The sequence below is a fragment of the Natator depressus genome, chromosome 3, assembly GCF_965152275.1.
Source record: "Natator depressus isolate rNatDep1 chromosome 3, rNatDep2.hap1, whole genome shotgun sequence".
In the NCBI taxonomy this organism is placed as follows: domain Eukaryota; kingdom Metazoa; phylum Chordata; order Testudines; family Cheloniidae; genus Natator; species Natator depressus.
The window spans coordinates 28,292,137-28,315,168 of NC_134236.1; the positions used below are offsets into that span (position 1 = coordinate 28,292,137).

General features: G+C 39.1%; 1 protein-coding gene across 1 annotated transcript in view; it reads left to right on the forward strand.

Moving 5' to 3' along the window:
* Window positions 1–23,032, forward strand: part of NBAS (NBAS subunit of NRZ tethering complex) — a 347,509-nt gene that overhangs the window by 77,785 nt on the left and 246,692 nt on the right. The window contains exons 20-21 of the mRNA XM_074947616.1: window positions 1,741–1,845; window positions 2,235–2,371. Coding sequence (XP_074803717.1) covers window positions 1,741–1,845; window positions 2,235–2,371 — 242 coding nt within the window. The remainder of the gene's footprint in view (window positions 1–1,740; window positions 1,846–2,234; window positions 2,372–23,032) is intronic.

A 23,032-nucleotide genomic window follows, 5' to 3' on the forward strand; every position in this document is an offset into this window, starting at 1 on the left:
TAGAGTGCTCTCGCTGGAGTCTGGTTTTGAAGTTTTTCTGTTGTAATATCGCAACTTTCATGTCTGTAATCGCATGACCAGAGAGATTGAAGTGTTCTCCGACTGGTTTATGAATGTTATAATTCTTGACATCTGATTTGTGTCCATTTATTCTTTTACATAGAGACTGTCCAGTTTGACTAATGTCCATGGCAGAGGGGCATTGCTGACACATGATGGCATATATCACTTTGGTGGATGTGCAGGTGAACGAGCCTCTGATAGTGTGGCTGATGTGATTAGGCCCTGTGATGGTGTCCCCTGAATAGATATGTGGGCACAGTTGGCAACGGGCTTTGTTGCAAGGATAGGTTCCTGGGTTAGTGGTTCTGTTGTGTGGTATGTAGTTGCTGGTGAGTATTTGCTTCAGGTTGAGGGGCTGTCTGTAGGCAAGGACTGGCCTGTCTCCCAAGATTTGTGAGAGTGATGGTTCGTCCTTCAGGATTGGTTGTAGATCCTTGATAATGCGTTGGAGAGGTTTTAGTTGGGAGCTGAAGGTGATGGCTAGTGGCATTCTGTTATTTTCTTTGTTAGGCCTGTCCTGTAGTAAACCAGTCGGCGAACACTTCAATCTCTCTGGTCACGCGATTACAGACATGAAAGTTGCGAGATTACAACAGAAAAACTTCAAAACCAGACTCCAGCGAGAGACTGCTGAATTGGAATTCATTTGCAAATTGGATACAATTAACTTAGGCTTGAATAGAGACTGGGAGTGGTTAAGTCATTATGCAAGGTAACCTATTTCCCCTTGTTTTTTCCTATTCTCCCCTCCACTGTTCCTCAGACGTTCTTGTTAAACCCTGGATTTGTGCTGGAAAGGGCCCACCTTGATTATCATACACATTGTAAGGAGAGTGATCACTTTAGATAAGCTATTACCAGCAGGAGAGTGGGGTGGGGAGAGAGAAAACCTTTTGCAGTGATAAACACCCATTTTTTCATGGTCTGTGTGTATAAAACATCCTCACTGCATTTTCCACTTTATGCATCCGATGAAGTGAGCTGTAGCTCACGAAAGCTTATGCTCAAATAAATTGGTTAGTCTCTAAGGTGCCACAAGTACTCCTTTTCTTTTTGCGAATATAGACTAACATGGCTGCTACTCTGAAACCTGTCAAAGATGAGTGTTACAGTTAGAATACTTGTATGTACAGCGTGACAGTGGAAATGATAGAAATTTACATGAATCATAAATTGCTTCTATAGATCAGTGGTTCCCAAACTTGTTCTGCCGCTTGTGCAGGGAAAGCCCCTGGTGGGCCGGGCCGGTTTGTTTACCTGCCGCATCCGCAGGTTCGGCCGATCGCGGCTCCCAGTGGCCGCGGTTCGCTGCCCTAGGCCAATGGGAGCTGCTGGAAGTGGCGGCCAGTACGTCCCTCGACCTGTGCCACTTCCAGCGGCTCCCATTGGCCTGGAGCAGCGAACCGCGGCCACTGGGAGCTGCAATCGGCCGAACCTGTGGATGCGGCAGGTAAACAAACTGGCCCGCCCGCCAGGGGCTTTCCCTGCACAAGCGGTGCAACAACTTTGGGAACCACTGCTGTAGATAATCATTTCTAGAATAACATACTGAGCTATATTAGTTTTTGACGAATGTAAGTGTCTACTCCTTAGTTAATCTAAGATGCAAGAATTTCAATATGACTTTTATCAACATACTTAAATCATTTTTTATTAAACCTTTTTTTTTTTAAAAAGGAAATCCTTGGAGGGCCTCATGCAGCTGAGCAGAGATATGATGCTGAATTCTTCAAGAAGTTCCGAAATCAGAATATTGTACTTTCAGCAAGAACTTATGCTCGGGTATCAGTATTTATTTTTTTCTCAAAAGTTTAAATTGCTGTTTTTGTTAAAACTAATTAAATCCCCATCACCACATACTGAAATTCACCTAATTTTTTTTTTTTTTTCCTGTTTGAAGCTATGAGAGATTTTAAAAATGGGAATAATATATCTTGAATGTTGTATTTGATTAGCTTTGTCTGACAGTAAAACGGGACAAGATTCCTCTGCTCTGTCAAGCTTCCAGATTATGAAAACTTTTCAAGTAAATAAATGTTTTAGTCACTTATCTTTAAAAATGCATGATGAAATCAGAATTGTAGTGTTTGCTGAGCAGTAATTGGTAAGCAGAATTATTCTTAAACTGTTTTCATAGTGTAAAACAGAATATTTTATATTTTCTGGTCTAGGAAAGCAATGTGAGAGCCCTAGAGATCTTGTTTACGTACCATGGTTCAGACTTGCTTCCACATCGGCTGGCAATTCTCTCTAATTTTCCAGAGACCACCTCACCACATGAGTATTCTTTTTTGCTGCCTGAAGCTTGGTAAGAAAGCACTCTCTCAATATCAGTTACTGGACTGCATTTTCTTTTTAGAACATGTTGAGAGATTTTATTCTAAAAGTGTGGCTGTAAACTTACCCCCCCCCCCCCCCCAGTTTTCAAATTGTTTTTATGTAACTGTCGTATATAATTGTTTTGTTTCGCTGTTGACCAGCATCAAGAGAGCACTCTGGAATTTACTTATTGAATCTCTTTACTTTCTAGTTCATATAGTTTTCACTTTGACTTGTCAAATCACTCAGTGTAAATAGGTAAGAATCAGTGGCTTTCTACCTCTTGCTTGCAGAGATTTCTCAGGACATATGGTAAATCTTTAGGTGTTGAGAGCATTTAAATGTACTTACCCCCTTTTCACATAATAAACCCTATCAGGGGAAGTATCCACTCTGACTTCCCTTAAGAAGTCCTGTCTAGCACTCTGTACAGTTTATCAAATGCTGTGCTTCAGTGGTGCATGTGAGTCTTTCCATAATTTGTTTGTAACATGCATTGAGGTCCTTGGGTGTAAGGCACAATAGAAATGCAAATTATTATTATACATTCTTTAAATTAAGGTCAGTAGCAACAGGTAAAATTTCCACACTTCAGTTATTTCTTAAAGTGACTCAAGAAACTTGGCAGACTACCTCAGATGAAGAGAGCATGAGGACAATAGTCTAAAATTCAGATTTCACATACAAAATGGTTTTTAAGTTAAGTTTTAATTCCTTCATCTTCTGTTTTACGAGAGATCTCCCAGATCCAACATCAGAAATCTTTTCCCTAAATGAGCCGTTTCCATCTCTGTTGACATCTGTAGATGCTGCAGAATGCTGTGACACGTTTTCTGAGTCTGTCATTGATTGTGAAGCTATTACCACAATCTATGAAGATGTGGGGAAATTTACTGATAGGTTCTGTACGACTCCTTGTCTCTCAGGCAAAACTTCAAGACTATTGATTTCCCTATTGTGACAAGGTCCGGCCGGATGGCTACAGGAGAGTAATAGAAGGCACATATATTAGCCCCAGGTTAAGTAGGTCCCTTTTCCCTGGGTAAGGTAACAGGGAAGGTTCCAGAACAATCAGGAACCTTCTGGAAACAATTAAGACAGACAGGCTGATTAGCACACCTGCAGCCAGTCAAGAAGCTGCTAGAATCAATTAAGGCAGGCTAATCAGGGCACCTGGGTTTAAAAAAGTAGCTCACTTCAGTTTGTGGTGTGCGTGTAAGGACCTGGGAGCAAGAGGCGCTAGGAGCTGAGAGTGAGAACACATACTGTTGGAGGACTGAGGAGTACAAGCATGATCAGACACCAGGAGGAAGGTCCTATGGTGAGGATAAAGAAGGGGTTGGGAGGAGGCCATGGGGAAGTAGCCCAGGGAGTTGTAGCTGTCGCACAGCTGTTCCAGGAGGCACTCTAGACAGCTGCATTCCACAGGGCCCTGAGCTGGAACCCGGAGTAGAGGGTGGGCCCGGATTCCCCCCAAACCTCCCAACTCCTGGTCAGACACAGGAGGAGTCGACCTGGACTGTGGGTTCACAAAAACGGCCAAACTGAGGGCTACCATGGATCTCCAAGGCGAGCAAATCCACCAATAAGCGCAAGACCCACCAAGGTAGAGGAGGAACTTTGTCACACTATATAAAAGCTTATGAAAGAGGCTATTCTTTTTTCCTGGATTAAATACAGCCAAGTACTATATCTCAGTTTCTGAAAAAAGAATGGAAAACCTAATTTTTCTGGTATTACAATAACAATGCTTTCTAATCATAAAGAAATAATTTTCAACAGACTCCTTTTGGGTGTCTGACTAAAACATATATTAATTCGCTTTAATGAGTACTTGCTGTTTTTTTTTTCCCTTTTGGAAATTGCCATTATATATACAACATACATAAGGAATAGGTTCTGTAGCATAACTGATCTAAAACCACCAAAGCATTTTGTGCTACACACTGTTTTTACTGGTAACTACTTCAAGATATTTCATACTGTATCTGAATGAAACAGAGAGAAGTCAAATGAGATTTTCTTTGGACCTTTTAAGCTTTTGGAACAAAAACAAGAGCAGAAAGCCCTTATGTATTACAATCAATGCTATTGCACCTGAGCTTCTATGGCTATCATCATAGTGCCCTTCATTAGTATTTTCAGATCTCTCAATCTTTGTATGTTGACTTGAGGCATATTTCTCATTTGGGAAGAAATTGATTGACTTCTGAAAACTGTGAAATGGGATTTTAGTCTGTTTATCCTCCAGTATCTACTGTATTTAAGCAGTTATTAAGAAAAAATATTACTTTAGACAGCAGCATAATACAAATAAAAGAGCTAAAAGATAGCTGTGTAATTGCCTAACTTAGATCCTTAAAGACCTTTGTAATCTCAGTAGCTGAGTGCCTCTAAAATCTTTAATGTATTATACTCATAACACCCTTGTGAGGAAGGGATATATTATTAGTCCTATTTTATGGATAAGGAATTAATGCACAGAGTGACTGTGACAGTCCAAAGTCATACAGGAAGTCTGCTTTGAGTCCCAGGCTACCACTCTAACTGCTGGACCTCATTGTTCCTGTCCTGCAACATGTAAACAGATTCTGAATTCTAGTTTTGCTGACAATGTTAAATCATTCCATTTTAGACCAGTTGTTCTACCACTTGTTGTTTAAAACTCGGAACTTTTTCATTTCCAAAACTTTATAGGATATAATGGGAAAAATAGTAATATGAATTAAAAAAATAAGTTTTATAATACACAACAAATCTGAGATCAAAAGGACTCCACTTAGCTCTCTGAAATGCATGTGTGTATGTACTGCATGCCTTGGAATACAAAATATACCAGTCTTAATAATTACACTAAGATTACTGCAGGCTTTACTTGCACACATTTATAGAAATAGCAGTTATAGTATAAAATGGAGGAAAACTTTTGATGTACAGTACTCATGTTACTGATTATCACCTGGATATTGAAACAATCTTGATGGCTTAATTTTCCTTGGAACTTAGTTTTATCAGGGGTTTGAAAACAGATGAAAACACACATTGCAATAAATGTTTACTCAGTTTCATGCTATAAATTCTAGGTTCAAGACTCTTGAATATATTTTATGTATTGGTTATCATTTGATGATTTACATGATGAACCTATGTAAGTCATTTGCAGTTTCTACTTTTTTGTTGTGTTTTGAACCTTTCTGACTTGAGTAAGGGTCTCTGAGGAAAACTTGTAAGGTAGGGGTAACAGAATGGAGCTATGCCTATTCAACCAAGAGAACATATCTTCATGAGATTTTTTGCCTTTGTGTGGGTGACTGAATTTTAATATAATTACAAAGTAATGACACCGTTTTCGTGTGACAAATGATGTAACTAAAAATGAAAAAAACCACTTGGGTCCCTTCAGATTTATGCCCTTACACTTTGTGGCACACTTTTCAGATGTGGTTTGGAAACTGGTATCTCTCTGAGAAATATTTAGGTGTCTGTGACTAAAAGAACAGTGTGCACTAGAAAGTGAATGAAAGAAAGAGCACCATATAATGCTACTTCTAGAACTCTTGACTACTGTAGAGTTTCCATAAACTAGAGTAAAATTAATAAAGAGTAATAACTGATATTTGCTGACATAGGTCATCTGAATGTGTAGCTAGCTAAGCTGTAATTTATTGAGCCCTCTCCTGAATTGTAACTAAAGGCAGAGGTACAGCTGGTTGACATTGTAAAGCATGAGACTGCTAACTCACTAAATTATTAAAATATGTACCATAGAGCAGGCTTTCTCAAACTGTTTTATAGTATGAACCACATCTTATTCTAGAGATTCTTATGGACATTTCTTCGTTGATTATTAGCAAGCAGACCACCTTCTTCCAAATTTAGGTCCCCTAACATCCCTGTAAAAAAAAAAAAAAAAAAAAAAAAAAAATGCAACAATAGATTACATTAAAAAAAATGAGGGAACTATTTAAGGCAGCTTAGCAGCTAGAAGCAAGGAGACCCAGCACCATGTGAACAGCTAACTCCCCAAAGGCCCCTTTTTGAAAACCTTTTCCTCAAATAAGAGTCTATTACTGAAGATATTCCTGAGCTTTTATCACAATGAAAACAGTACGTTTAAAAGAATAAATGAATTACAAAAGGGTAAAAATTTCAAAAGCAGCTAATTCCCATTTTCAGGAGTCAGTCATATGGAAAGTCAATGTGACTAGGCTCCTAAATGCCTAAGTCTTTCTTGAAAATTGGATTTAGGCTTCTAAGTTTAGGTAAAATTGTCAAAAGTGCCTGATAGTTTGATCTTGTAATTAACAATTGTTTTATAATGCACACAAAAAAGCAGAGTTAAGATTTGTAATTACTGACTTATGGATGCTTTAGAATGCAATCTTAATGTTTCTTCACATAGTTTTAAAATGAACTATTACAGTATATGAGAAGTAAAGTGCGCAAAATGCATATTGCAGTATCTTTGGTACCACCATGTTAAAAAAATGTGTGATTCTGCATTTTAGAAAAATAAAAAATTATCAGTGATCCTAAAGATGTATAGAGATTCTGGGAACACAGAAAGAATCTGTTTTTCATCCTGAAAATACAGTAGAATCTTAGGGTTACGAATACCTTGGGAATGGGGGTTGTTCATAACTCCGAACAAAACATTCTGGTTGCTCTTTCAAATTTTACAACTGAACATTAATTTAATACAGCTTTGAAACTTTACTGTGCAGAAGAAAAATGCTGCTTTCCCTTTTTTAAATATAGTTTACATTTAACACAGTACTGTACTGTATTTGCCTTTTTTGGTCTCTGCTGCTGCCAGATTGTGTACTTCCAGTTCCAAATGAGGTGTGTGGTTAACTGGTCAGTTCGTAACTCTGGTGTTCATAACTGTGAAGTTCTACTGTAAATTTTTCTGAAAGTTATTTCCTGGATTTGACTGTTTTTACTGTTACGTTTTATGTAGAGTGGATGAGCTTACGTGCTTTCACAGTAGATCATCCTCACTTTAAAATCATTACTCTGTCATAACTAGAAGACTTTTTTGCTTTAAGTTGTTTCATACCAGTGTTTCAATTATAAAAATAGATTTGAAGTGTAGAGCTCAGAGCTCATAAATCAGAATTGAGTAGACTTCATTATTTAGTAGTTGAAAGGAACATTTTTGAAGTCTTATCTCAGAAAGACAAGTTTTAGAATATCTAATAGAGCCTTTATTTTTCCAGCACTGCAGGTTAAGCTTTTTCTTATTTCAAAGCATACTTTTCCAGATGGCTTGTTTCCTGCATTGAAGAGGCTTATTAATAAATCAGGCTTTTTTCCCTTTTCCCACTCACAATATTCTTCACAGAAAAAAGGGGAGAACTGCTTCTTGAGTAGAAATTGGCCAAGTACTTACTATATCTGACATTTGCAGAATGTCCCCTTTGGTCAACTAGCAAATGTTAAGACATCACTGATTTTTGGTGTCTAAATCATTGTTCTTTCCCATCTATTAAGACAGCTATTAGGACCATAAAAAGAGAGAGGAAAAATGAACAGCGTGTTTAATTGCTAACCATTAACTCACTGATATTGCTTTGGTAATTGTATTGTGACAACCTGAGGCAGGAGCAAGAGGAATGAAAGGTGGTCACCTTTGAAAAGCCTGTTCTCTTTTAGTTTTGTTTGCACTTGTAATTGTTTCCACCCTACACTGTTGACTCCCATATTCCAGAAACATTGTTCCATTCCCTGATTAGTGAGTTGGTTTCCCAAGCACTTTTGCCTCCCTATGTAAATGATAAAGTACTTAATCTTTGGCCTTAGCAGCAGCTGTGAAGAGTTGTGCAATCATGGGTCAAGATAGTCCTTTTCCTCTACTCATGAAGAGGTGGCCGTGTTAAATTTATGGCCACTCTTCATAGTCCTGGGGTGGATTTGCAGACTCTCTAACTCGACCGGTATATATGGTGATCCTAGCACAGGAAGGTGTGTCCTGGGGAATACTACACATGCACATTTTTCCTCCTTAAAGGCTCCCTTCTGGTGCACTCTCTGTAAACTATGAAGAGGCTGAATGATGCAACATGCTTAATAGACAACTGTCATTGCTTGGACAGCTGCAAAATGGAGATGGGGTGAGAGGTACTTGGTGTAAAACAATCCCATTCTTAATACCTTTTACAAAGACATATTTTATATATATGTATATAAACCATTTCCTGCTGAGAGGCTAAGGCTCCACAAAAATAATTAAAATAGGTCCGTAATAGGTAACTAGTTATTTGAATTGGAATGCTTCATCTGTAGTATACTAGATCAGATTTGGCCCAGTTCAATAGTAACACAGTTACCACCTTGTGCCTGTTCCTCAATCTACTTGTATTTGAGATACGGTGATCATTTTTTAGTTCCTTGCAGACATATACTCCAGGTGGACAAGGTACCAAATTACCACCAAAAGTAACACCTTTGTTGTTAGTTGCAGCAGAGATCCCAAGGGTGAAATGGGCATGCAGACTGAATTACCTCTCTTTCTGGGGAAATGTGCGTTGCCACTGGATAGCTATATCTATTCCTAGGGCAAATTACATGACTGTATTCTTTAAGGGCTGTCAGTCCAGCACATTTTCAGGAGCTCTACATTCATGTGTACACAAAAATGAAATGTCAATATGGTGATTAAAACATCACAAAATATGCATTCTAAACCCAATAAAATATATTCCATACCGACTTTCCCAACAGAAGTGAGCACTGATGCGCTCGTTCTCTCTGTCTCTTGTGTTGAAATTATTTGGTGCCCAGTGTAACTTTCAGGCAGTGGTTGAATGTATGTAAAAATAACTTATGACCAATTATTCATAGGTAGTTTTTGAAAAACTGGAATTTTATTACTTGTACAGTTCATACTGTAAGATAAACAGATGACCCTATTTATGAGCTGAAACCAAAGGAGTTCCTCTTTCAAAACCCCATTTCCCCCACAGAACCACCATCCTATGCTCCCAACAAGAAATTTGTAATGTATCAGACTTTTTTTTTTGTAATATAACCTCCTTGAAAAAATAGTAATTACATGTTAAATTAGAACAAAATATATATTTTTTGTTTTGGTTTAATACATTTTATACAGCCTATTTCAGTTCATGAATTTTTCTCAGTCACTTTTGGCTCCTGGAAGAACTTTAAAGCAAGGACCTTTTTTTCCAGCATAACTTTATTTTTGTAATGAAATATTGCCATATATGCAATAGCTAGTGTATTGTAGTGGCTATGGAAACAAGATTAGAGCAGTACATCCCTCTTTGTTATTCTCAGGAGAAGCATAATGAGATTTCATTTTTTCCTATAAAAATGAAAAGCTGATTAGACAACCTAATCAAAATGAAATGAACGAATGTGTGATTCAGTACTACATTGCTTTTAGGTAGCGAATATTGAACATAAAAGTACTTGGCCTTGTACTTTTTGAAATAGGTTTTGTTCTTTTCATTAATTAAACTGCTGTGAGATGGCATCTGCAACATTCATAAAATCTGAAAGCATCTTTACTGACTCTTACATTGTTATAACAGTAACTGCTGTGGTCTTGTGGTTGGAGGAGGATGGGGGTGTTAAATTATGTTTCTGGACTTGCTACTTACTAGCTGTAACTTTGGACAACTCATTTGAGGCCTGTGGAGATCAGTAGATCAGTCAATTAGTCTGTTTATCTGTCCCTTAGTGTTACCTCATCTGTAAAAAGAGTAATATTTTTCTACCTCACAGAACTGTTTAAGCTTCCTTAATATTTCTCTGGTGCTGTCCAAGTGCAAATAATTTTTTCGGTGATCTTATTTTGTATTACCATAGCTCTCAAAAGCTCCAGTTGTGGTGAGGGCCTGATTGTGCTGTATACTCTACCTAGTAGACTGTAAACTCTTCAGGTAGGGAATATTTTTTATTAAATTTAAAACAATGGGGCCTCCTAGATGCTATCATAATACAAATAATAAATAACATATAGCAAGATTCAGTCACTGCTCTGAAGCATTTACAATCTAATCGTAGCTGTAACAAACAGAGGGGTAGGAGAGAGGGGACATGGAGTATTTTGTTTTTTTGTTTTGTATTATGGCTAGTAGGCCTGTTAAGTTGGTGATTTGGATAAATTTTGCAAGTCAAACGTCTGTCTCGGAGAAGTAGCGAGGCAGACAGAGGGAAGATAGCTCTTTTCTAATGTCTATTTTAATGGATACAATTTGAGTCCTTAGCTTATTTTAAAACTATTGCCACTGGGATTTAAGAGAGAATCTCAGTGGAAAATAATGCCCTTCCCTGCATTATAAATACATAACCAGAGCTTTTTTTCCTTTACTCTTAATTTCCTTTTTCTTTTTACTGCATTAAACTACCATGTTGCAACATTATAGCTGACACTTTAAACTCACAAAAGTCAGGGAATTCAAATGTATCGTTCCCCCAACAGCCATAACTCAGTTATATTGCACATTATACTGGTAGTAAAAATGTACACTTTAAGATAGTAACTTTTATGTATATTCCTCTGTTTTCGCTCTCAACTTTCCCAAATACTTCTGCTGGGCTGAAACTGTCCCTGCTTGTTTTCAGCTTCAAGATGAATGTTTACTAGATACTTTGAATGAAATCCATTCAGCTGCTTGAGGTGGGGACAGGAATACCTTCTTAATAATTCAAACAAATAAACTTTAAAACGTCATAATTCCAATGTGGCAAGTTATCATTGATGGATAGGTAAATGGTAGGCTTAAATTTAAAATAATGTTATAGACGGTTACATTTGCCTTTTCAGAATGAAACCATTCTACTTAACCTGTTTTTTAGTTATCGCCTGCAGCACTGTAGAGTTTCAAAACTCTCCTTGCCGCGCCATGTTTTGTGTGTGTGTAAATGGTGCGATTTAAAGCATATAGAGTTTTGCAAAAGTGTCCAAAGAGTGCCAGAGCTAAGGTTCTGTTTTGTCTACTGTTTTTTAATAATAAAAAAAGGAAGGAAAAGTGAATGTGTTAAAGTCTTCTCTAGAAATAATATATTGACCTGGTAGAGCTGCTTGAATGGCCCCATGATGCAGAGAGCTGAGCCAGCAGGAATTTTATTCTCCTGGTTGGGTCACCCAAGCCAGACAGGTTGAAGGGTAGAAACCAGACAAAAATCAGTCTCCTGGTCCTCCATTGGTGGTTGGGCATGATGGTGACAACCTAATTCCATAAAACACTTTTGTTATGGATACAGAAGAACAAATAAGACACTAAATACTGATCCTTACCCTCAAATGGACAGCATGATGGATGTCGGCCAAACTCTTCTGACAGGATGCTGTTACCCTGAACATCTCACTGCTGCAGGTTCGTTCCAAACTTCAGGTTAGTTTTTGAAATGTGAGGACTGTTACAGATTGGGAAGTCAGCCCAAGATATGGAAAATTACAATGTAGACATCCTTCGTATGAGTGAGTGCAGGTGGCCAGGTGTAAATAAAATCAAAATGAAAAACAGAAATAAATCTGATTCACTCTGGGGTGCCAGATGGAAGAATAGAAGAAGTTGCATTGATCTTGAAATCTACCGCACAAAGAACCATTTTAGACTTGGAACTGGTTAATGGCAGCAATATACAAGCAAGATTTCAAACACACTATATACACGTGATGGTTATTCTATGCTGTGCCCCAAAGAATGTATATGACAAGGAAGATGAAGACACTTTCAGTAACATTCTTCAGGATCTCATCAGCAAAGGCCCACAACGTGATTTTTATTATAGAATGATACGAATTCTGTAGCTGGGATAGTCATGGCATGATGGACATAATGCCATCTTAACAACATTGGTGAGCATATTCTTGAATTACGTCACCTGAAACATTTTGTTGTTGGAGAAACACACTTTTCTCATAAAGAGATTAAAAAAAAAACCCCAACATTGATTTTTAGAAATGCAGTCAGGTGATATCGAATAGATGATTTTGGTGTACAAAGGTAGCTTTAATAGTCACTTCAAGACATTTGCATATACAGAAGCACATATTTAGGAAGTGATTATCAATGCATTGCTATCATGAAATAAAATTGGGGAAATTGCCTCTAAAGATGATCACAAGAAAGATGAATATCTTTTAACCCGAGGACGAACAAATAAGGAATGATTTCGAATTTTACTTTCAAAAAAGCTGTCAAATGTGGCAGAAGTAGTCTTTGATGTAGAAAAAGCATGGAAGCCATTAGAAAACCTTATATTAAGATGGCAAAGACTGTCCTTAGATTTAACAAAGCTAGGAAAGAAGAATGGATTTTTAAGGCCATGTGGGACACTGTTGCAGAAAGAAAAAAACAGGTTAAATATACTTAATGTCTTAGGGCCAAAAGAGTGTAAATAACAAAAGAAGGAATATAGGGATAAAGAAAAACGAATAAAAATATCAGCCAGGGAGGATAAAAGAGCATTTATTGATAGGCATTGGTAACAGGAATGGCAGCAATGAAAGATTTTTATCAAACTACTAAATGACTTGTTGGAGATTTTAGCCATAGCAGAGAAGATCCAGTAAAAGATAAACAAGGGAAAATCCTTTACTACCTTAGAGGAACAAAACGAAAGATGGATAGAGCATTTCCATAATATCCTTAACAGGCCTCCACCAGAGATAGCATTCAGCTTTGGTAATGTAGAGAAGATGGCAGAGCTCGATGTTTGCTGTGAGGAAATTATCCTGGATGAACTGAAAGCAGACATTCATGGATTGAGAACAATAAATCACCAGGTGAAGATAAAATCATAACAGAACTGCTTAAGGCAAGTAGAGAGGACAACTTGAAAATCCTGTTATCCCTGATATCGGAGAAGGGACATGCCCCCAGAGGAATGGAAAAGAGGGATTATAATCAGCTCCTCAAAAAGGTAGATTTGAGTGATTTGAAACAACTAGTTTGGTATTGTGCTGCTTTCAGTCCCAGGGAAAGTCTTCTGTGTAAGCACCCTAAATAGACATAGAGATGCCATAGGTAGCACACTACAACAAGCTGATTTTCATCCAAATCGATATTGTGTGGATCAGGTGTTCATCTTCCATAATATCGTGAAGAAAAACAATGAATGGCAAGTGCCAATAGTCCTGAATGTTGTAGTTTTTCGACAGACATTAGTGTAGATGGAGAATCTTTTTAGCAGATGATACAAATCTATGGTGTTCCCAACAAAATAATTCAATAAACAGTCAATACACCAGGAGCTAATGGACTGGTTAATGTTACCAGTCAATGGTAACTGGCATTGGTGTCAGGCAGAGTTGTATCTTGTCTCCTATATTGTTTGGAGTCACTATTGACTTTATGTGACAGACTATCAGTAAGGAAAGGGGTATTGTAGGAGTAGTAGGCGAGCTTGGAGAATTACATTCTGCAGACAACATCTGTCTTACAAATAAATCAGTCGAAGATATGCAGAGAAACACAGATGTTCTCTCAAATTCTCTCAAGCAAATAGGTCTTGTTATCAATAAATCAGATGGAAGTTATGAAAATTTACCTACCAATAACTTTACTCACTTAGAAGGTGAAGCCTTGAAAACTGTTAATAAGTAGTACTATGTCTCATGATACCAGTGTTTCCGTATTTGATATAAAGTCCAGAATAGGTAAAGCAAGTGTTGTATTTTGAAAACTCAATACAGCATGGAAGTCCAATGTGATCAGCAAAACCACCAAACTTAAGATCTTTAGAAGCAACATCCCAAGTGTCTGCCTATAGAGGCAGAATCCTGGAAAATAAATCCATCCAATGGCAATTGAAAAATTTACAGTACAGGTTCATGGATAAAATATGTAAAATGGACTGATAGGATAAGTAATTAAGAGACCGAGAATGGGCACAACTGCCTACAACAAAACAAGCAAGTATGAAAGGATGGATGGATGTGGGACATCTTTTAAGAATGTCTGATAGTAGGCTTCCTATATGAGCATTGCTGAGTGAACCCCGAGAAAAAGGCAGAGGCGCTGACCTAGAGGCACACTCTCAGCTGAAGTGGCATTATTACATATGAATATAAAAGACTTGGAAAAAATGAGCTTAGGATAGGGATGGTTGGTGCCATCCGACTTCTGTTTTATGCACCTGATGGTGTGGGAAGGATTATAATGATACATTATAAGAAGTTATTTCTACCAATACATTTGTCTTCATTCAGTGACATCGCAGTCCATTGTCTATGGATTGTGACACTATTGAGTAGAAAGTTCAGAGTTTTTATTTGCACTCAACTTGTTTTCGTGATGAAAGGAAAAACAAAGTATGCAAGTTAAAGGAGTATGTGGAGAGGGGTGGGGAAGGCGTGTTCAGAGGAGCTAAATGTAATTAAAAGCATATGTTAAAACAATATTAAGGTTGTAAAAATGAACACATCCAGGAAATGCAAAAGATAAATATCTGATGGGAATGTTAATTTGTCTATATTGCACATATAGTCACATTTTTGTTTTCTGGCTAGGCAGTTGTACGTGTAGTCTTTAATATATATGGTGTGCAATATAGTCAGGTTACTTTTCCTATTGTTACCATTATATGAACTCATTGAACTGGTGAGAGGCTGCAGGGCAAGAGCCATTTGTTTTACGTTTTCTGTGTTTTCTGTGTTCATGTTGTCAGATTTAATACTGCAGTAACCCAAGTTGTACGTGTTTGTGTTGAATGAAAAAAGCTGAAATCTTATGTGTACTCGAGGACAAAATTGAAGTTGCTGTGGGAACTGTCTCTCTTGAATTTCTTAATTCTTATGCTTTAATATTAAACATTGTGAAATTAACACTTTTTCTGTGTGGTAGGGGTGTTATAATGAACCTTCTGGAATGTGTCCTTTCAGTTTTTACATTGTTGCCACTGTGCCGGGATTCCTGCTGTGTCCTTATCGACCAAGCACCACTTCCTTCTCCATACACTTAAAATTTACTACTTAAGCATTCCCTCAATTCTTCTCATCAATAATACTGACATTCTCTCCATTTTGAATTGTTGATCTGTCTTAGGTCTGGTCTACAGTACAAGTTTATGTTGGATTTAGCAGCGTTAAATTAAATTAACCCTGCACCCGTCCACACAACAAAGCCATTTTTTTGACATAAAGGGCTCTTAAAACCGATTTCTGTACTCCTCCCCAACAAGGAGATTAGCGCTGAAATCTGTATCGCCGTTTCGAATTAGAGTTAGTGTGGATGCAATTCGAAGGTATTGGCCTCTGGGAGCTATCCCACAGTGCATCATTGTGACTGTTCTGGACAGCACTCTGAACTCGGATGCACTGGCCAGGTGTACAGGAAAAGCCCCAGGAACTTTTGAATCTCATTTCCTGTTTGGCCAGGCAAGCTCATCAGCACAGGTGACCATGCAGAGCTCATCAGCACAGGTGACCGTGCAGTCCCAGAATCGAAAAAGAGCTCCAGCATGGACCAAATGGGATCTGGATCTTATCTCTGTATGGAGAGAGGAATCCATGTATCAGAACTACGTTCCAAAAGATGAAATGCCAAAACATTTCAAAAAATCTCGGAGGCCATGAGGGACGGAGGCGACAGCAGGGACGCAACACAGTGCCGCGTGAAACTTAAGGAGCTCAGACAAGCGTACCAGAAAACCAAAGAATCAAACGGATGCTCTGGGACAGAACCCCAGACGTGCTGCTTCTACGCTGAGCTGCATGCAATTCTAGGGGGCGCCGCCACCACTACCCCACCCCTGTCTGTGGACTCTAATGATGGGGTACTCTCTGCCATGCCTGAGGATTTTGCGGATGGGGAAGATGAGGAGGAGGAGGAGGAGGACGAGTTTGAGGAGAGCACGCAGCACACCGTTCTCCCCGACAGCCAGGATCTTTTTATCACCCTGACTGAAATACCTTCCCAACCCAACCAAGCCGGAGAAGGGACCTCTGGTGAGTGTACCCTTTAAAATATAATACATGTTATAAAAGCAAGCGTTTTTTAATGATTAAGTAGCCCTGAGGACTTGGGATGCATTCTTGGCCAGTACAGCTACTGGAAAAGTCTGTTAACGTGTCTGGGGATGGAGGGGAAATCCTCCAGGGACATCTCCATGAAGTTCTCTTGGAGGTACTCTAAAAGCCTTTTCAGAAGGTTTCTGGGGAGAGCAGCCTTATTCCGTCTTCCATCGTAGGACACTTTACCATGCCATGCTAGTCGCAAGTAATCTGGTATCATTGCATGACAGAGCTTGGCAGCGTATGGTCCTGGTGTTTGCTGGCATTCAAGCAACATCCGTTCTTTATCTCTCTTTGTTGTCCTCAGGAGAGTGATATCGTTCATGGTAACCTGGTTGAAATAGGGGAATTTAATTAAGGGAACATTCAGGGGTGCCCGTTCCTACTGGGCTGTTTGCCTGTGGCTGAAAAGAAATCCTCCCCACAGTCAGCCATTGGTGCTGAGCTGTTCGCGTTTGGCTAGCAGGAATCTTCCCTGATGTCAGCCACGCGGTGGGGTGAGGGTAAAGCAATCATCCCAGAGAATTGGATTTGAGGGTGGGTTAGTTTTGGTTTCTGCTGCTGCAAGTTAACAGAAAAACTGCAGCACTAAATGGCCAATGCAACGTGCTTTGCTTGGTGTGGGAGAGGAGGGCGCTGCTGTTATGAAGGTTGCAGAAGCCGAAACACTATGGCTTACCCTGGCCGCCTGCAAGCCGAATTCTGTTGCCCGGCACTGCGTGTGTGATCTCTAACACCAAAGCCGCAGGCACTCAATATAAGATGCAAAATGCAACCTTGTACCAAAATCACATGTGCTATGTAATGTGAATAGTGTTGTTCACCGTGAAAGAGTATAGCCATTGTTCTGTAAAATGTATCTTTTTAAATACTTCACTCCCTTTTTTTCCTCCAGCAGCTGCAAATGTTTCAAGCCTCCCTCCTCCGTCCCAAAGGCTATCTCAGATAAGGCGGCGAAAAAAACGTACGTGCGATTAAATGTTCTCTGAGCTCATGCAGTCGTCCGGCACTAACAGCTCAGCAGGATGTGTGGAGGGACACAATAGCAGAGTACAGGAAAGTGGCTGATGAACGTGAGGAGAGGTGGCGGCAGGAAGATCAGAGGAGGCATGATGCAACGCTAGGGCTACGGCGGGATCAAATGGACATGCTCCGGCATCTGGTGGAGGTTCATGAACAGCAGCAGGATTACAGACTGCCGCTGCAGCCCCTGTTTAACCGCCCTCCATCCTCCCCAAGTTCCATAGCCTCCTCACCCAGATGCCCAAGAACGTCTGGGAGGAGGCTGCGGGCACCCAACCACTCCACCCCAGTGGGCAGCCCAAGCAACAGAAGGCTGTCATTCAACAAGTTTTAAAGTGGCCTTTTCCTTCCCTCCTATGCTCCTCCCACACCCCAACCGGGCTACCTTGTGAGTTATCTCCCTATTTTTATAATCAGTTAATAAAGAATACATGTTTTTTAAATGATAGTGACTTTATTTCCTTTGCAAGCAAGCTGTGATCGAAGTGGGGAGGAAGGGTGGCTTACAGGGAATTTAGAGGCAACCAAGGGAGCGGGTTTTCATCAAGGAGAAACAAACAGAAGTGTCACACAGTACCCTGGCCAGTCATGAAACTGGTTTTCAAAGCTTCTCTGATGCGCAGCGCTTCCAGCTGTGCTCTTCTAACTGCCCTGGTGTCTGGCTGCGCGTATTCAGCGGCCAGATGATTTGCCTCAACCTCTCACCCCGCCATAAACGTCTCCCCCTTACTCTCTCAGATATTGTAGAACGCACAGCAAGCAGTAATAACAATGGGAATATTGGTTTTGCTGAGGTCTGAGCGAGTCAGTAAACTGTGCCAGCGACCCTTTAAATGTCCAAATGCACGCTCTACCACCATTCTGCACTTGGTCAGCATATAGTTGAACAGCTCCTTACTACTGTCCAGGGTGCCTGTGTTCGGCTTCATGAGCCATGGCATTAAGGGGTAGGCTGGGTCCCCAAGGATAACTATAGGCATTTCAACATCCCCAACGGTTATTTTTTGGTCTGGGAAGTAAATCCCTTCCTGCAGCCGTTTAAACAGACCAGAGTTCCTGAAGATGTGAGCGTCATGAACCTTTCCCGGCCATCCCACGTTGATGTTGGTGAAACGTCGCTTGTGATCCTCCAGTGCTTGCAGCACCATTGAAAAGTACCCCTTGTGGTTTATGTACTGGCTGCTCTGGTGGTCCGGTCCCAAGATGCTATCAAAGGTAGTGACTCTGGGAAAAGTGCAGATCATACTAGATGGCTTTGCTGCAATGGGATTCCCTAACTGTGGCAGGGCTACAGATGGAACGCATATCCCTATCTTGGGATGAAAAGACCTTTCTATTTTTCTTGTTTAGAGTTATATTGAAGCTTTAAAATCCTCAGTGCTTGAATCCTACAATTAAAAAATGCCTTTCTTCTTAAATGCCACATCTGACTTAGTGAGACAAGTGGTGAGGTATTATCTCTTGTTGGATCGACTTCTGTTCGTCCACTAAAGAGACAAATTTTTGAGCTATACAGAGCTCTTCTTCAGGTCTGGAAAAGGTATTCAAAGTATCACAGCTAAATACAAGGTGGAACAGATTGTTAAGCATAAGTAAGGCCACCAGTTTGTCTTAGAGGTCACCAATTTTGTGATTTTTTTTTTTTTTTTTTTTTTTTTTTGGTGATCTCTGTGACTTCAGGGCTCGGACTGCCAGCCCTGGTGGGCAGGGCTCAGGCTGTCAGCCTTGGGTGGTGGGGGCTTAGGCGGCCGTGAATTCTTGTTTATTGCCTGCGACCTGCCTGTGACTTTTACTAAAAATAACCGTGACAAAATCTTAACCTTAAACATAAGCTGTAAAACTTTCTGCAAGAGAAGAGTCATTTTCAAAGGGTCTGTCTTTAGTTTCCACAGCAGAAATTTTGAAGCAGCAGTTACACTGAAAGCTGCAAGCAGCTGAGATGCTATTATTTTAAATGTTGATTATTTTCATTTGGGTTAATCATTCCATAATGTTTCCTTTTGAGTAGGGTGGTTTAAAGAAGTGGCACTGGCTGTGCTTTAGGATAGTAAGGCACTTGAATGTATTGCCTCCTCTCTCTCGGTCTCCCTCTCTAGAAAATTGTGAGTATTGAACACGCTACTTTCTTATCGTCTCTCGGGCAACGTGGCCCCCCCCCTTTTTTTTCCTGTCAGTTTATCAGATAAGTTGACAGTTTAGAATGGATGTAGTTACAGTCACCCAAAGTGCCTTGTCTGTGTCTGTCACTCTTAAAGAAAACCAGATGGCCAATTATAACTACTGCAAAGCTGGCTGAGGGGAGCTTTTTCCCGAATTAAAAATAAAGCACAAACAATATATACAATGATAAATATACACCATGAATTTCAAAAAGACCATTCTTTTCTTATTATGTCCTCTTCTTTGGGTGAAGAGGACCTCACGCATAATGAAGCTGTGTTTTAGGACCTAATCCTGAGAACCTGCAAGTGGCACTAACATTGCATCCTGTCCTTTCATTTCCTTCTATGGCAGTTACAGGTGCTCAGTATTTTAGGATTTGATCATAAAAGTAGACATGGAATAATATAGTTTTGTAACCCCTGTAATAAAGATAAAAAGAATGCCTGACTTAATATTATAAGGTCAGTAAATTGTTTTATTTAGTCTATGATATTTATAATTAATTAGTATTCAAAGAAAAGTATGTGACGAAACAGTAGGAAAACAGAGATGTAATACTATATTTCAGATTTGATAACTTTCCGACATTTTCAAATGTAAAACATGGATATGTGTTAAATGTATGTGATTGCAGCAGAACAAATGACTCTCTAAGTACTTCCATTGCAAGTTTTTATATTATGTCCTCAGTATAGAATACAAACTGGAGTTTTTTCCAAAGTAAATGCAAATAAGATGAGAGTCAGAATTCTTACATTAGTGGCTTTTTGATAGTACATGGATGGAAGACTTTGAGAACTGTACCATATTTTGTGCATCCAACATCTTCCACAAATAGCTTTCTCATCTCTAGCATATCAATACCTTGCCTTTTTAATCTGTGTTCATTATATTGGATAGTCAGAACCAATACTTAGTACAGCAAACCTTCCAGATACAAATAGCTTTGGAGCAAAACAGTGTTTCAGATGGTAAGAGAGACTCCGAGTAAAAAAAAAAAAAAAAAAAAAGTAAAAATGACATTGTGAAGTTCCATGTTTTTTGTGTCACAGTGTTTCCGGATCAGATGTGCAGAGTTTACAGGGAGAAGGTATTTCCTAAACTGTCAGCTCTACAAACTCAACCTGACATTTGAGAGTCATATAGACACACACACATCGTACACAGTACTTACAGGAAAAAAGCGTAGAGTATAAAGTCACCAGGGGCAAAAAGAAAGAATTGAACTCTGTCCTTAAAACTGACTAATACCTTACCTTTTAGAAAACATGTCCATGAGAAAAATAAACCCACAGCTTGAATACCTGCAATAAGTAGGATATGGAACTTAGAATAAAACAAGTAGTCTTTTGTCAAAGCAGAGAATTATAACACCAGTTGAACTATGGTAAACAAAAGAGTGAAAAGGGCTATACTGAGAAAAGTGAAACCCTTTAGAAGAAAAAGATCAGGAGTTGAGTGCCTTCCTAGTCTGTCAATTGATTGGACTCTGATTGAATTCGGAGTGTATTGAAGGAAGTAGGAGCTTCAGTAACGTACCAAGGGGGAAAAAAATCAAATAGTGTGTTTTTGCTCTTTGGAAGAAGCAGTTTAATTGGCAAGAAGAATATATGAAGTGTTGCAAACAAATGTCAGTGTGTAATAGGTAATGCTTAGCATTTGTATGATTTTAATCTGTTGATTTCATTGTAGGTATTGGGTATACAGTACCATACTTAAGATTTTTCCTATGTGAGTCAACCTGGCACTATTCCATTGGGACTATTAGTGTCTGGTTGCTCCTGGCAATTGATGATGGCCAAAGAAGAGTATTGATGTGTGCATGATTCTTTTGCAAGCAGAACTTTCCTGATCTCTGCCAATCTTGACTGCTAAGTTCATTTGGCAGGAGGAGATGGAAGACTTTGTTTAGGTGTTTGGTGTCTGGGTAAACTACTGTCTATATAATTGATTTTCCTTTATAAAAATCTTGGAGAAATTTTTTAAAGGGCATTATTTTTCTAAAATGTGTTGGAGCTATTTAATAAAATGACCTCCTTGAGCTTTTTGAGAAGTGTGCTAGTGTTCATAACAATGAAATCCTTACATGTTCTAAATTCAGAATTCTGCACTCTACATCAGTGTTTTGGAACAGCTAATTGTACTTCATTCACGTGTTATTTTTGCATCTTATTTGTTTGTATGGTACAATCTGTGGGCATGGTGTTTTACACATAAGACAGGTCCTTTTCTGAGAAACTTGTTTTCTGAATTATACATGGTACAGCTAGGGATAACAGTAAACAATAGATTCATCCCTGAAATAAATGTTAAAATAGAAAGGTAAAGTAAAAATGGAAACTATCCCACTGTTGTCTGGATAAGATTAACCTTCACTGTATCAGAAAGGTCACACATACAGAACTGAAGTACAGGATGTCATAATGAATGAATTTCCCACTACTAACAGATACGTACATATTGAGACAGTTAGTTGTGCTGTCCCTCGTTTTTCCAGCTCTCAGTCATAAACTCCTATGATAAAAACCAGATACAGAAAATATTCTGAAGTGGCTCAGTAGGATTACTCTGAGCTGCTTTTAAGGGCACACAAAAATAAAATGGCGCATGCTGTGCAACTGCATGGGAGTTGCTGTGAATCAATAAGTAGCACAGATGGTTTCTGGACTAATATCTCCTTGACATAGTGTAATAATACAAGTTACTTATTTGGGAAATGGACCATATCACTGTTCAGAAACTATGGTAAATGATGTTATTAATGACCTATTTTTACTATGAAAGCACCCACAGGCCACAATCTTGACGGGGCCCCATTAGTCCTGGGTGCTGTGCAAACAAAGTTCCTTTCCCAAAGACCTTACAAACTAAGTTAAAGAAGAGGCACACGTGGGTGCAGTGAGCAGTGGGAGGGGATGGAGGAGAGAAGACAAAGGCGATGGGAAAGAGAACATGTATTACATAGTTCATCTATGTGCAATGTTTGCAGATTATAGGTGTTTTGATATGTCAAACTATCTTGAAAAAAGAAAAGGAGTACTTGTGGCACCTTAGAGACTAACCAATTTATTTGAGCATAAGCTACAGCTCACTTCATAGCTCACGAAAGCTTATGCTCAAATAAATTGGTTAATCTTTAAGGTGCCACAAGTACTCCTTTTCTTTTTGCGAATACAGACTAACACGGCTGTTACTCTGAAACTATCTTGAGAGATTAGAGAGCTAGTTGCTGAAAGAAAGCAGGCTTTTCTTGTTTTTGGCATCATTATAGATGGAGGTATTGTTATGGGAACTCAAAGCTTTGTACTTGAGGGTTTTTGATTGACGTTTATACTTTGTTATATATCTAATAATCAGATTATGTCTGACTGGTTAAGCAATAGTTTCATGTTTTCTGTCCATTGAAAGAAATAGATCAAAAATTACTGCCCTTGGAAGTGATGGAAGTAAAAATAACGACCAATCTGTGGGATGAGT